This window comes from Gambusia affinis, linkage group LG14 (assembly GCF_019740435.1).
Source record: "Gambusia affinis linkage group LG14, SWU_Gaff_1.0, whole genome shotgun sequence".
Lineage (NCBI taxonomy): Eukaryota > Metazoa > Chordata > Actinopteri > Cyprinodontiformes > Poeciliidae > Gambusia > Gambusia affinis.
This window is the reverse complement of record NC_057881.1, coordinates 21,504,335-21,519,657: the sequence shown is the minus strand read 5'-3', so window position 1 is coordinate 21,519,657 and position 15,323 is coordinate 21,504,335. Positions and strand designations below refer to the sequence as shown.

The window sequence follows — 15,323 nt, the reverse complement described above, 5'->3', positions numbered from 1 at the left end:
AACACATAAAAGAATTTAGATCTATTTAACATTATTTATTTATTTATTTTATAACAACAATGTAATGCTAGTGTATTGTGTTTCTGACAACTAAAGTGCCTATTTAATTAAAGAAATTATCATTTAAGCTTGTCACTTGGTGGTTACATTTATAGTTACCATACTTTGGAGACAAACACGTTTGTGGTACTGTGGTACCAGGGTGACCTCTGGTGGCAGGAAGTCGCTCTATATTTTAGTGTTTCCGTCTCCGGCGGACATATTGCTTACTGGAGCAAATTCTGGAAAGCTAGCAGTGGGGAAAAGGATTTGAACTTGGTTATACATCTTCACGGCTTACTATACTTAAAACATAAACACCATAATGGGTAAGTCGTCTTTATATCTAAAAGTGTTCAGGTGACTGAAGCGTTTTCTGTGTAGTCGAAGGTAGTAATTAGAAAATAATTCTGTGACTTTAGTGTAGCTACTTAGGTAACACGTTAGCTGTTGTAGCTAATAATGTAGCGTAAGCACGCAGTTGGAAATTGTTTTTGGCGTTTTAACCTGGGGTTAAGTGAATGACCATTTATCGGTTCGGTGACACTTTTAAACTTGTTAAGATGCATTAGTCAAGTTGTAAACGTTTCATTTAAACAACGACGAAAAGGGAGTGCTAGCTTGAGAAGCTAACTTGAGAAAACTTGGCCAGGTGCTAACAACTTTAGCACCGCGCTTTACCATTACAATGACCCACGTAGGTTTTAACCAAAGGTCTTACCATTTTCGTGAAGATATTTTCTTCTTATCGCCAATTTTGTAGCTACATTTTCTGAGTCCTACTTTCCCATGTTTATATACAAGCAAGCTTCGAGTTATTTACATGTATTTGTTTAGTCTGTTATCTACAACTTAAACAAGCTATTTAACCCGTGAATGCACCGCGCTAACTAAGCAACTAAGTCTAATAAAGTCACCAAATGTCTCGTCGTTCTTAAATAAATTGGCGTAGTACAACAGTTCGGACAATAATGTATAAATTTGTGTTAGCATGTGTGCTAGCTTCTGTGCCTTAGTTCTGTCATGCAGCCTCTTTCTAGAGACCCCGCACAGTTGCACAACATTGGGGGTCGGGTTATAATAAGACCGTGTGCTTTCTGGAAGATTTTCAGTCGTCTTCAGATAATCATGTTTAATCCCACAGAAATACGCTGCTGGCATATTTTTGTGTTGTACTTTGTTAAGGCTAGAGCTAACGTCGGCTTGTGTTTTTACCTCAGGGCACAATTCCTGGTAAATACTTAATAAGGATGATAAAACTGCCTGGTTCAGTTTGTCGGTGTTTAAATGTAATCTGAAGACGTGATGTGTTTCAATTGTAATCTAACATAAATATTTGATGATGTCATCATTAAATTATACAACAGCCAGGATTCCCGCACAATCTGAAAAGTATTAGTAAACGTAAATATTAGTATTTTCAGGCTTCCAGATATTTTTATTTTTCTTTGTCCTTTGTCATCCTTCAAGTTATCCACTTGTCCAACCCCCTAACCCCCTTTCATGTTTTTTTTTCTCTATTTAAAGCCTTCCAGATCAGCTATGAATTCACAGGAGACATTCATATTAATTTAAAATGTACATGTACACTTGCATAAAAAGTATGCAAGTGTACATATATTGTGGAAATTTGAGTCCAGAAAGTTACAACAGAGTGCTTCACCCAAGCTGAGAGTCAACTTTTCTGTTGCAATGTGTACGTCTTCTGATTCATTTCAGAGATTTTGCTAGCTTCTTGGTCGTCATTTCCTTCTCGGTTTAGCTAGATGATGCTATAAGCAAACAAACGCACAACAGTTCCCCTCCCCTTTTCTGCTTTGCGTACCCAAGAGGGGTCCCTGTTTGCCAGTGGGGGTCTCGGGGAATTTCCAGTGCAGACAAGCAACTCCCAGAGGGCTATTTTTATTCCACCTTGCCCTGACAGCCAAGTGGGCCAAGCAGTTGTCACAAAGAATATAATCCAGCTACCTTTTTTGTAGAAAAAAGAAGAAAAAAAAAAAAGAGAGCAACCAGCTGTTACACGTGTTTGTCAATCCCAGCGGCTCCACCATCTGCTTCCCACATTACACACCTTTTACAAGGCTACTTGACCTCAATTTACAGAGCTTGTTGGAATATTTAACCTTAGGACCCCCTGCTGGTAGCCGGGGAGACGGGTCTTTTTGAGACTTTTTTGGCACGTTTCTCAAAAATGTCTTTTTTTGACAGGGAATACATATTTGTAGAGTCTAGGTACATTCTGAACACTAGTCGAATAAAAAAGGGGAAACCGAAAGAAAAAAAAATGTTGTGGAAAAAATATCTATTTTCTTTAGGAGTTTGGCAGTGGACTTTTATCACAATATTTTGCGGTACTATTGTGATGACAGTTAAAGTGAGTGTTATTATTATTATAAGAACCATTTCTTACATTTATTTTAGGTAACTATGTGACCGTAACTGTGTTTAAAAACACAAATGCAGCCCATATGTAATGCTCTTCTCTAGGACAGCAGTGACATAAATAGGTGTGATTTGTATCACTAAACTAACCAAATTTATTTATATTTATTGACGCTTTTGACCAAATACTGGAGAAAATAGCTAAACTATCAAACCAGATAACAAAGACAGTTTTTAAAAAAAATCATTAATTTGAGTTTATTGTGACGAAGATAAACCAAAATTCTTGTCAAAATTAAAGGTATCACAATAAATGATGAGCGATCAATACTAGTTCCGAGCTGGCGTCTTGACCACGTTTCTGTGTCTTTCCGGGCCGTCAGAACCGTCAGCCAGTCCGGCCAAGGACAACTACAGGATGAACCGCTACAAGAACAAAGCACTGAATCCAGAGGAGATGAGGCGCAGGAGGGAAGAGGAGGGCATCCAGCTCAGGAAACAAAAACGAGAACAGCAGGTGTGTCTCCCTCGTCAGATTTTATTTTGGTTTAACCTTTCTTCAGCAGGATGACTCTGTGACTCTATGGTTGTTTGCAGCTTTTCAAGAGGAGAAACGTGGACGTTCTCAACGAGGAGGAGGTCATGTTCGAGAGTCCGCTGGTGGACTCGTACCTCAACTCTCCAGCAACAGTGAGTGGCTCATTTTCCGTAATGATCCTTGAGCAGCGGAAACAATTTGAGGCTTTTCATAAAATGTTCGATTTGGTGTTGATGTTAGAAGTGATTTCGATGCTGAGGGCCTCAGCCACTCAGAGTTTTTGTGCTCGTTCACGTCTAGGAGGGAGTCATCACCAGAGACATGGTGGACATGCTTTTTTCAGAAGACCCAGAGCTTCAGCTTGCAACGACACAAAAGTTCAGAAAACTACTTTCCAAAGGTTTGTACAGAACGTAGTGTGTTTGTGGTACAAGCAGAAATGTATTGCGTCTTGGCATGGAACCATGAATAAAGCAGACAGTTGAGGACTACTGAAGTGAGATTCTGGTAAAAAGCTGTAAACAGTGACTCTTGCCTAATGTATGTAACTTTCTTGGCCTCATTAAGTATAAAAATCCAGATTAGTTGGTCCTCACCTCCAGCATATGGCACCTTCTAGTGGAACCAAGACCAAAGCAGGCCCCTACCTTCTTAAAGGGGCAGTATTAGGTGTTTTTCAGACACACAGAGCCATTTTATATATATGTGAAAAAGCAACTAATAATTGTTGCTTTTGTTCTAATAATTATTTTTGACTTTAATATTTATTTCCAGAGCCCAACCCACCGATCGATGAGGTCATAAACACAGCCGGCGTCGTGGAGCGGTTTGTGGAGTTTCTGCAGAAGAGCACCAACTGCACACTACAGGTCTGCTCATTAAAACTCTGAATGTTAAGATTTTAAATATAGAGCTTGATCTGTACCATAATAGTTGTTTTTTTTTTTGTTTGTTTGTTTGCTTGTTTTTGTGCGCGGCTGCAGTTCGAAGCTGCCTGGGCCCTGACCAACATCGCGTCGGGAACGTCCCAGCAGACGAAGACAGTCATCGAGGCCGGAGCCGTGCCCATCTTCATCGAACTCCTCAACTCAGACTTTGAGGACGTCCAAGAACAAGTAACACATTTTTCAGTTTCAGTTCTAAGACAGGATGTTGTTGTTTTGCTGCCCGGTGCGATAAAGCGGCCCTCGTGTTTGTGTGTGTTCTCCAGGCAGTGTGGGCGTTGGGTAATATCGCCGGGGACAGCGCGGTATGCAGGGATTATGTGCTGAACTGCAACATCCTAACACCGCTGCTGTTGTAAGTTCTTACGTTGGTTTTTTTGTTGTTTTTTTACAGTGTTGTTGCACCATGACCAAGCCCAAACAAGTCTCTGCCTGAGACATATTTCTGTCATGATGTTATCGTCTGAGTTTGTGTTTTGTTTTTGTTTTTCTCAGGCTTTTGACAAAATCTACTAGACTGACGATGACTAGGAATGCAGTATGGGCTCTGTCTAATCTCTGCAGAGGCAAAAATCCTCCACCTGCTTTTGAAAAGGTGACACTTACACATAAACACACTTGTTGCTGAATTCTGACCTGGAGTTGATCTCAGTCCTTTGGCCAAAGAAGCAAGGAAATGTCCCAGAATTGGGAGCTGAATATATGACATTGTGGCGTTTGATTATTTGTGGAACATAGAGATCATCAAACCCAATTCTTTAAAAGTTCCTCAAATGTCCAAAATGTTTTAAAATTTTCTTGAGTAATCCTAAAATTTGTGGTTGAAGAAGTTTTTTTATTTGACATGCAAAATCAGTTGGCAAACAGTTACTTGTTTTTAAAAGTAGTCACATGTCGTCGTCCTCCAGTGCTGTCGCTTTAAGCCGGTCTGGTTGCCTTTCCATCAGGCTTGATCTCAGTGTCCAGACACTTTAGAAGAGATTTAAAATAATCTTTTGCTGCGTCAGTAAAACGTTCAGTCTCCCGTTAGATTTGCCCCTAATGATAATCCCAACCTTAAACTCGTCCTGTCCAGGTGTCTCCCTGTCTGCCCGTGCTGTCCAGGCTCTTATTCAGCAGCGACCCAGACTTGCTGGCAGACGCCTGCTGGGCTCTTTCCTACCTCTCCGATGGCCCCAACGACAAGATCCAGGCTGTCATCGACTCAGGCGTCTGCAGGAGGCTGGTGGAGCTGCTCATGTATGTTTGGGTTTCTCGCCTTACCCGTTCCGTCACGCTGAAATCACAGCTGTGAAAACGTGGTCCTGATGATCGCTGTTACTTATCGCTCCTCTCTGCAGGCACACAGACTACAAGGTGGCCTCTCCTGCTCTGAGGGCCGTTGGAAACATCGTCACTGGAGACGACATTCAGACACAGGTTTGTTTCAGAAATCAGCTCAGAGAAATACATTAATATGGAGTTTTACTTGTAGTGTTAATGATTCATTTATGAAAAGGCTCTAATATGTAACTTATTAAATAATTAAAAAAAACTATTTATTTTTATACATGTGTTTTAAAAGTCACTATTTTGTGACTAATATGAGAGATTATCTGTGGAAAGATCGATCTCCACCTCCTCCTTGAGCTAATGTTGTTGTCTGAAGAAATACAAAACCAGCCGGGGTGTGCTGTGGTGGCGTAGGGGGTAGCACGACCCACGTTTGGAGTCCTTGAGTCCTTGACGCAGCCGTCGTGGGTTCGATTCCCAGACCCAGCGACATTTGCCGCATGTCTTCTCCCCTCTTCTTCCCCCTTTCCTGTCAGCCTACTGTCTTATAAGGGACACCAGAGCCCCTGGTGGAGAGAGAAAAAAATACCAGCCAATCAGAGCCAGGAGGTCTTAACGAGGTCAATAACCCACATGTACTCGTCTGGTTATTTGTTGTGTTTAGGTGGTGTTGAACTGCTCGGCTTTACCTTGCCTGCTGCACCTCCTCAGCAGTCCTAAAGAGTCGATTCGTAAGGAAGCCTGTTGGACCATCTCCAACATCACAGCTGGAAACCGAGCACAAATACAGGTGACCTTTACACATTACTAGGGCTGAAACGATTCCTCGAATTATTTGATTACCTCGATTATTAAAATTCCTCGGGGAAAATTTACCTGCCTCGAAGCTTCGTTAATTTATGTTTTATTATTTAGCGCACCACGTTCCAGCCGGGACGTTACTTGCGTTGCGCGGAGCTCTGACTTCCGCCTCTGAGTTGTTGACGAAAATTAAGTTCGGCCCGTGGGGATTTTATTGTTTGATGATAATGCCTGGGTTTTCATCGCTTTTGGGGGACCAATAGACATCCTTAAAATGACTGGCGCGATGCCTGGAGTACGGCAGCCTTTCTCCTCCGGGAGCTGCTGGTTCAGAGTGAACGGCAGGAAGAGAGCTGCAGGAGTATTTATACAAGTGAGCGGATAGACTGAACATGGCGGGCGGCTGAGTAGTTGATGGTTACAGTGCAAGTGTAGCTTTATGGACGAACCGCACAATACATTTTATGTCACATGGGTGGTGGAGAACATCGTGGCGGTTTATAGCTGGTCGATGAGTTTCTGAGTGTGATGAACGAAGGTGCTGTAAATATCCCTCACTGCTCCCCCCGTTCTTACTTTCGTCCCCTGGTCTGGTCTGTTTCCTCCCCTCCACCCCCATCTTACGTTGGCCTGCCCCCCAACCCAGAGACATTTCCTGTATTCTCAAACCCAAAGCGTGATCAGGTATGGGGCAAGGTGAGAGTTCATCTATTAAACTGACTGAAGATGAATACATAAACCAAAAGCTGGAGCAAAGACATTTTTTATAATCGTATTTCTGAGTCTGCTTCTTTATTATGAAATTGAATAGAATTTCAGATCTTTGTATAATTTTCCTTCAGGTTAACTTAGAAAGTGAGCTGTTATTGTTACAGGTTTGTTTTCTAAACTACAGAAAAGTAACTGTTAGAGAAGCTCAAAAATGAAAAATTGGACTGATATTGATATGTGATAGTAACACTGGTGTTATGCCAGATTTACCAATATTTTACTTGATCTTCTTTTATTATCCGATTACTCGTAGGGAATAATCGATAGATTGCTAAAATATTCCTTTACAACATTACTGACACAGAAACGAGCTGAGAAAAAAGGAGTTTTGTGTTTCTGCCTTCACTGCAAAAACACAAAATCCTACCAGGAATGTTTTTAGAATTTCTACTGAAAGTATCTTGGTACTCTTGAAATAAGACAAATCTAATTTACAGGTAACTTTTCAGGAATGTGTAGAAGCTTGTTTTAAGTAAATAATTTCTTAATGATGGAAAAAGTACCAGATCCACTGGGAGATTATTACTCTTATGGTGAAACTGTCTGGCCATAAGTGAAACAATCTGCCAGTGGATCTAATGCTTCTTTTTTTTTAAATCAGTGTTAAGAAATTTAAATCAAGCTCTTGTATGTTGCTTAAGTTACTTCTGTTTTATGTCAAGTGTATAAAGATATTTGTAGTCGAAACTAAACCAAAAATACTTGGTTTAGTTTAAAATAAGATTTTGTGTTTTTGTCGTTTTACTTTTGCACGTACTTGAAATTAAAATCATAATGGATTTAAATGTGCTTTATTTAGACACAGCGCAAAGTAGTGCAAATATGTGAAGTGGAAGGAAAATATTTGGTTTTAACTTTTATTATGTTTTTACAAAAAAACCATCTGGAAAATGTGTTTGGTATTTGGCTCTCTAATCCGTCTTCTAATCGTAAACATAAGATAATATAAAAATATACATTTTTATACATGCGATAAGAGTAACTAACATAATTCATACTGAACAAAACAACACCCACTGTGCAAGATTGTGTTGGCAGCACCATGCTGAGCTTTCCTTCAGAGGAGGGTTAGAAAATAATTCTGAAAACACCAAGTTTTTGTTTCTTTACTTCATAATTATACCCAGTTTTGAGTTAATAATCACATAAAATCCCCCCAAATGTATTGAATTATGTGACTGGGACATGAGCAAATGGTAAAATGTTTAACGGGTGTAAAAACCTTTCTGAAGCTTAAGGTTTGGTGTTTTCCCCCATTTTTCCTTCTTTGAATTATGCAAACCCTTCTGGATTATCATTACCATTATTATTATGATTATGTAAAAGGGTTTATTATGCAGATAAATTGTAATGCAGCGTTGCATTCCAAGCACATTAAGCTCCAGCTCACAGTGATTGACAGGTCTGCTTTATTCACTGCGAAGGAAATCCCTGTTACTGTTACAGCAGTAATACGACGCCTCCATAAATATTTAATATATTAATCTCAAATATTATCATATTACTCAATCATATACTTCAGGAAATAACCAATCGCTGTAAGAAGTGTGCTTGGTCTGAGACGCTGCAGCTCTTCTCCATCCCTCATAACGATGCTCTCATTTTCTGTTTCTCTCCAGACGGTGATTGATGCCAACATCTTTCCAGTCCTAATTGAAATTTTGCAGAAAGCGGAGTTCAGAACCAGAAAAGAAGCAGCCTGGGCCATCACCAACGCTACATCTGGAGGAACACCGGAGCAGATCAGGTGCATTGTAGTTTCCGTTTCCCCTGTGATGGGATTCTTGCTCCATGTCAACATACGAACCATTTGTGTTTGTTTTCAGGTATCTGGTGAACCTGGGCTGCATCAAGCCCCTGTGTGATCTCCTCACCGTAATGGACTCCAAGATTGTTCAGGTGGCGCTTAACGGGCTGGAAAACATCCTGAGGCTGGGCGAGCAGGAGGCCAAGCAGGAGAACAACGGCACCGGCGTCAATCCCTACTGCAGCCTCATCGAAGAAGCCTACGGTACGCCGCTCTCTCACACGAACACACAGAATCTGTACAATGGAGGTTTATTATGCAATCTGACATTCGCTAATGGCTACTTTTTTTTTTTTGAACTCTGAATATCATAATGTCTGCTGGCATGTTATGAAAGAGCAACTGGCTTCAATAAGAGTGATTTCAGACTAAAGTTAAGAGATATTCCACTTAAATGTTATAGACAATTACCAATAAGACATTAACCTGTAGAAGCAACTGTAGACTGAAATTATAGATCCTGTTGTTGTCTGAGTAAATGGATCAGATTTAAATCATTTTTTCTAATCTCTATACTATTTTGAGAGCATTTCAGAGTCTTGTTTATAGAGCACTAGCTGTTATCTTGTGATCTGGAAATTAGGGTGTAATTTTCTCCTGCCACATATCAATGTGACCTGAGGAAATGCACTGAAGATTGTTGGAAGGGGAAAATCAGGACAGAAATTGACATTAAAATGTCGGCGTGTGAACTCTTGAAAATGTTAGAAGTCCTGAATGATTCATTCAGATCAGATCTGTGAATGGTCAGATCTTTCTGCCTGCTCAGAGTTGATCTTTTGTAAAATTGCCCAATATTAAAAAGCAGATAATTTCTCAATTTATCTGTAGGATTTTATGATTTTTTTTTTATTTATTTTTAAGTTAAAATCTCAACCAATTAAGAATTACCTAAATTCTTACTAAATGCAAAGTTTCTGCTTTTCGCTATTATTATTTGCCTATTTTTACTTATTACTTTAGACAATCAGCCCAGAACAGGAATCAAACCTATTAGTTAGAGCAAAAAGATCCAGAGGACTTCACTAGTTGCTGAGACTTTTTATCAGCAACTAGGCACTTTGAATTTCCTAGTAGCTGAAAATGTACCATATAAATAAAATTACCTTATATTTATTCATTTGCAGGACTAGACAAGATCGAGTTCCTCCAGAGCCATGACAACCAGGAGATCTACCAGAAGGCATTTGACCTGATCGAGCGCTACTTTGGCGTGGAGGATGAAGACAGCAGTCTAGCTCCGCAGGTGGACCAGGCCAACCAGCAGTTCCTATTCCCTCAGCAAGAAGCTCCAATGGAGGGCTTCCAGCTTTAAGATTTCTTAAGTACACCACTCACCCACTGTCCCATCTGTATACTCACCCTCCACCCCCTTTGAAAGGCCCCATGATGCCTGAGTCATGCCACTGTGCTCTCGCCTGATCTCTCCAAGCACACACACACACGCCCACACACACACACAAACCCGCCCTTTGGAGGAAAGCTTAAACTGTCGCCCTCTTAAGCCCTAAAACTTCCCTCTCCAACCTGCTCTTCCACCAGTTGGACAAATGGCTCACAGGGCAGACCTGTTTTTTTTTTTTGTTTGTTTGTTTTCTTGGCCATTGGGAGCATTTCTTACAAACTAGTAACCAAGTTGGGGGGAACTGATCACCTGAAAACCCGAAGCGGTTCGAAACGTGCACAAGGAGTTCTTCCTGCCGTTTTGTAGCTCTTAGCTCCGGTCGCCAGCAGCAACCAGTTAGGACCTTTATCGAAATTTCTTCACCAGGGGGACATTCCTGTTTTGTGGATTACCCATGCATCCCCTCGCAGTCCACAAACAGGGGGGCGTCCAGTTTGTGACATCAGTTTGATTTTGTGCAATGCGACATAGGCGTACCTTTTTTTTGTTCCCCCTCCTTTTTTAGCTTTTATTATTTACCTCTAACCCTTATTTATCTTCTCCTTTAAAGGTTTTTTCTTTTTCTGTAAATGGAAAGTCTTTTGTGTTTTCTTTTCTATAAAGAAATACCCTAATTGTTAGGCTTAGGGCTGGCCTAAACCTGCCGCCCAAGCGAAGGGACGACTTTTACGATGTAGTGGGAGGGAATAGATGAGATGTAACAGAGTAAATTGAAACTAGGAAGGACTGTGATTGGGATTTTGGTGAAGGTTAAGAGTTTTTTATTTTAACCATGAAAAAAAAAATCCACTTTTTTTTTCGGTTTGTTTTCGAGGGCGGGATATTTAAATATCCTTATATTCATTGTTTGCTGTGTTAATAACATTTGAATTATGAAGTGATCTATTAAACAAGGCGTAGTTTAGGGGGGTCAAGGTGGAGCAGAGCCTGCTGCGCTGGCAGCAAACTCAACGTCTTTTTCTGTCTGGCTGTATTTAGAAAGAAGGTGGAAAAACCTTCTGCAGTAGAGAAAATTTCATAGTTTAGTGGTTCAACTGAACCCCACCTCCCGGCCCCCTGCTGTGTAAAATGGGTTTCTGCTTTGCAGTCGGGCCCTATGGTGGGGGTCTCTGCATGGTATCCTACCACCCTGCCTGCAGCCACGGAGGATTCCTCGCCAAGCGCAAACCTGTTGGTACGTAGAGGCAAAACGTACCTTGTAAAACAACACGCAGGGCTCAAAGAAGAAGCTGGACTCTAACACGATAACTTTAGGTGGTGTGAATAGTGATAGTTTAGTGACCACGGTGGTGTTTTCTTTAGTGGTAGAGTTGATTAATAGCCTCTGGCGTTCGATATCACTATATCTTTGAGGAATGGAGATGACAACCGCTAACGACTTTTTGCATGGGACAGTTGTGCTTACGTGTGGGTGTTTTGTTCATGTAAATAGCCTCTTCCTCTGCCCAGCCAGGACAATTCTGCTGCTTCTGTGTGGGTTTAATAACAGCTGGAGGGTTGGAAGATAGCTCTGAAGATAAGTGACAAGCCTAACTGCAACAAAAGTTCAAGTATCTAAATAGAAGTATATTTGGATTTTGATGTATTTGCATTAATATATCTTTGCGTACACTTCATGCACACTTGCATACAACACCAGCTGAAACACAGATGAGTGACTAGAAACAAAAACTAGCTTCCAAAAAAAGGAGTAGTAAAATGTTCACGTTTGAGCACAAATTTCCTTTAGCTCCCAGTTCTACTGTAGTAAATATTTTGTTGAAGGAATTGGTGAAATGCAGAGTTGCTTATTGCTATGGAAACTTGTCGTTGTTTCTAGCCACAGGACTTCTGATGGTTGAGATTAGCTGAGTTGACGCTGACCAGGGATTGGCTGTGTTTCTGTTCAGGCCGGTCTCTGGTCAGTGTTGTGGCGCTGTAGATGAAGTAGAAGTGTGCTCGTGTGAGTTTTGACTGACAGGCGCTGTGTGAGGGAGTAGGTCTATTGACTCTCAAGAATATGTCCTAATCAGAGTCGGGAAAGGGGAACCGCTGCTGTTCTGTGGATTACTGAAGCACTCAAATGTATGGAAGATGAACACAATCAGGTTTCTTTAAAGTAACCAAATAAAACAATCTTCTGAGGATTATTCTGACTTTTCTTGGAACCCCAAAGTAGTAAACAATTTTTGTATCATCTATAGTTGCAATTGGAGGTTTTCATCCATTCACTGTGGATGTGTTATATTAATTTGGGGCTTTTTAATGCTTTTGAGTTGTGGAACGACTGTAAGTTCTTGTGTAAGCAAAGCAGTCTGAATTTTACCTGGAGGCTCAAATGTATACATATACCTCTCTGCCTTTGCTCCCCTTTGGACTTGGCTAACTTGGCTTTAGCAAGCTGCAGAAAAACTACATGCCTTTTGTTGCCATTAACAACCTTCTGGCATAACTGACAGAATATTTGAAGGTCCCTTTTTTATCCAATTTCTCTGCTTTCCTGGCACTGAATTTGCTCATCCAGGTGAGCTAATTCCATCTAGACTGAAGATGGAATTCAAGCTAGATGGAACATTCTTGGTTGGCATCTTTCTTGGTTAGCCAGTGTAAACATTAGCATCGGCCATTGAAAACGACTATCCCTGCCCAGACGAGTCATCTGACTTTCATCTTGTTCAGAGGTCTTTTTAAAGAGGTATAACGTTGGGAAGGGGTACGTATAATTATGAACCTGCCGGGACAGAAAATCCACAATCGATTCCAACTTAAAATGAATCCAAGTTGTTTGTATCATCATCCCAGCCTGGACAAGCAATCCCTTCAAAGGCATTAAAACCCCAAAATTAATGTGACGTTTGTGTGCATAATTATTAAAAGTAAACCTCTGACTGGCGTTTCTCATCTGCCACATCTTAGCACATTAAGCACCATTCTGCAAGATGTGTTAAACATGATCTGACGGATGACTCCGCCGAGTTTTATCCGAAGAATACGAGTGCTCCCGGTCGACGCGAGAAGTCGAATCATGAATTAAGCAACAACATCTTACCTCTACCCGACAGAAGTGTAGAGCAGCATTTAGACCCTGGAGTCTTTGGTTTCCTGGCCAATTCTGTGCTTGGCCTACAAATATAATGCCAGAATTGCAATATATATAAATAAATATATATAAATATATTAAAGAAAAAATCATTGCATCAAGGAGAGAGGTGAGAGAGAGGGAAAAAAAAAAAGTTTATATTTCTTAAAAATCAAAATGCACTCCTGCTCACTAAAGTGCCAATCCGACCAACAAAGACTGGAGGATCCTGCGTTTCTGTCTTTGACTTGTAGATTATTTCTTTATATCTTTATTTACTTGAATGTGCACATGTTTTTTGTGCAAACCATTGCTGCTCTATTTTCCTTATCTTTCAAGTTACATTATTTGCCATTGTTTCTTAAGGTGGCGTTCTTTAACAATGATGTCTAATTATCTAGGTTGGGTTTTGGGAGTGGGTGGTTGGGTGGGGGACTGACTTGACTATAAAACTGATGTTTTTCATTGACGGGATGTTCTCTATGACTCTTGTTGTGGTTTTCGCTGCGCAAAGCTCAGCTGCTGCACGGCTGTTTGGTATTGCACCACCAGTTTCTGTTGAGACCGGTCTTTAGCCTTTAGCATTTAGCTCAAGCCGAGGCCCCCGTTCATCGTACGAAAAGTAGAAAATAGCTGCACTAGATGCAAACTCGTACCGAGAAATGACCGTCATAGCAGACTGATGCAGGCACCAATCTCACTGCCAGTTAGTTTACCAAAGTTTTGTCATCCTCATCGTGGCATTTTCAGTCCCTCCCTGAGAGAAAAGGCTCTACTTTTCTTCTTTTTTTCTCCCAAATTTAAGCTCAGTTGAATCTAATTCCGAAGACTGCATTTAAATCTCAGAGACGAGATACAAACCTGATCTCATGTGACTTGAGGTCAGAGGGAAACTCTGGATGTTTAGTTGTTTTGTTGTTTTTTTTTTTCCTTGAGTATTAAAATGTGGAGATTAAGGAAAAAAAATTTAAGTGCAGCGATTTACATTAAAGTGTTATAATTTAAACTATGTATGTTCTGATACATTGACAGGGATTCAAATACAATTCTGATCACTTCTGAGAAGTGGAGAAAAAAAAGCCTCAGTAGAACTTGTAACAGGATGAATTAAGCGTAGTATAAATAAATAAAAAAAAGACGAAGAAGAAGAGGAGGTGAGTATCCAAAAGCCTTTCTGCTTCTCTTCTTTTCCTGGTCTAGATGTGGTGATTTCTATCAATTTTTGGGATATTTGATTGTTTCAGTCGGGCTGCACGACCACAAAACCTGTTACTTAATATGGGAGTGAGTTTAAAATAATAGAAAAACCTCTTTGAAAAAAAAAAAATTTACATCTTAACTTGTCTTCCGTCCTGGACGCTTTTGGTGTCTTTATGAAAATCTAACGCCGCGGCTCGGCTCGACGTCTATGCTACAAATGTTTACAATACTCCTCGTTTGTAAAATCCTATTTGTATGCCATCACTAACCAGTCCTGATGCATCCTCTGCTCCGGTCCCCTCATTTCTGTCTCTATTTATTTTCCTCTTTTTTTTTCCGGTCAGTACTTTTCTTTTTTTGCTCCAAATTAACCATGTTGTATACTGTGACTCGACTGGACTTTACCGACGGTATGAATGAGTGACGAGAACCTAACCACACTTCAGCTGAACATGATACACAAACATAAACATGACAGAGAAAAAGAATAAATAAAAAACGAACAGCGCATACAGGAATCTGCAACAATATTAGAAATGTAAAGAAACTGTATTGAATTTAACATTGTTCAGAGGAAATACTGTACAAAACAAATAAAGTTATGTTTCAACCCTTTCATGGATGTAATTTGTTCTTGTGTGCGAGTTGTGACAGAAAGGGAAACTGGATCCACGGAGAGACTTACTACTACATTTTGGACAAGTAGAACCTTTGTGAATCGTCAGCTAATGCTTCTACATGTTTGTGTGTGAGCTAAAGCCTAGTTCACATGGCACAAATTTACATTTTTTCCCCTGGTTTCCCTAACGCAGCCTGTTGAATGTTGAGTGTGACAGGTAGCCAATCAGAAAACGCGGTGACGTAAGCACGGAGAGGAATCCCAAACAGCTGATATGGCGCAACCCAGAAGATATGTGGAAACTGTCATGTGCTTAATAAACATAGATGTTTACTCAGTTAAAAATGTTAACTACAAAAAAATAACTCGCCTCCAAATCATAGTGCAGCAAATAGAGCGGCTGCTCCCGCCATGTTTTATCAAACGCCTTTTCTTTTTGTTTCGTCTGAGTCCACAAACTATCACTACTGTTTGTTTATTCTAAATT

The 15,323-nt window shown here is 40.4% G+C and overlaps 1 protein-coding gene across 1 annotated transcript; it reads left to right on the top strand.

The window, feature by feature from the left end:
- Positions 1-233: 233 nt before the first annotated feature.
- kpna6 (karyopherin alpha 6 (importin alpha 7)) lies at positions 234-14,833 on the top strand. Its single transcript, XM_044137990.1, has 14 exons — positions 234-368; positions 2,805-2,938; positions 3,019-3,111; positions 3,260-3,359; positions 3,734-3,828; positions 3,943-4,074; positions 4,170-4,258; positions 4,399-4,498; positions 4,979-5,142; positions 5,244-5,322; positions 5,840-5,965; positions 8,367-8,494; positions 8,574-8,758; positions 9,682-14,833. The coding sequence occupies exons 1-14, from the start codon at positions 365-367 to the stop codon at positions 9,867-9,869; spliced, it is 1,617 nt and encodes a 538-aa protein (XP_043993925.1). The 5' UTR covers positions 234-364; the 3' UTR covers positions 9,870-14,833.
- Positions 14,834-15,323: the final 490 nt, after the last annotated feature.

What these genes read in the sequence shown, in the direction of transcription:
- kpna6 (XM_044137990.1), top strand. An exon ending in TTGAGGACGTCCAAGAACAA is followed by an intron (nt 4,075 to 4,169) that starts GTAACACATTTT and finishes TGTGTTCTCCAG; the next exon opens with GCAGTGTGGGCGTTGGGTAA. An exon ending in CCTCATCGAAGAAGCCTACG is followed by an intron (nt 8,759 to 9,681) that starts GTACGCCGCTCT and finishes ATTCATTTGCAG; the next exon opens with GACTAGACAAGATCGAGTTC.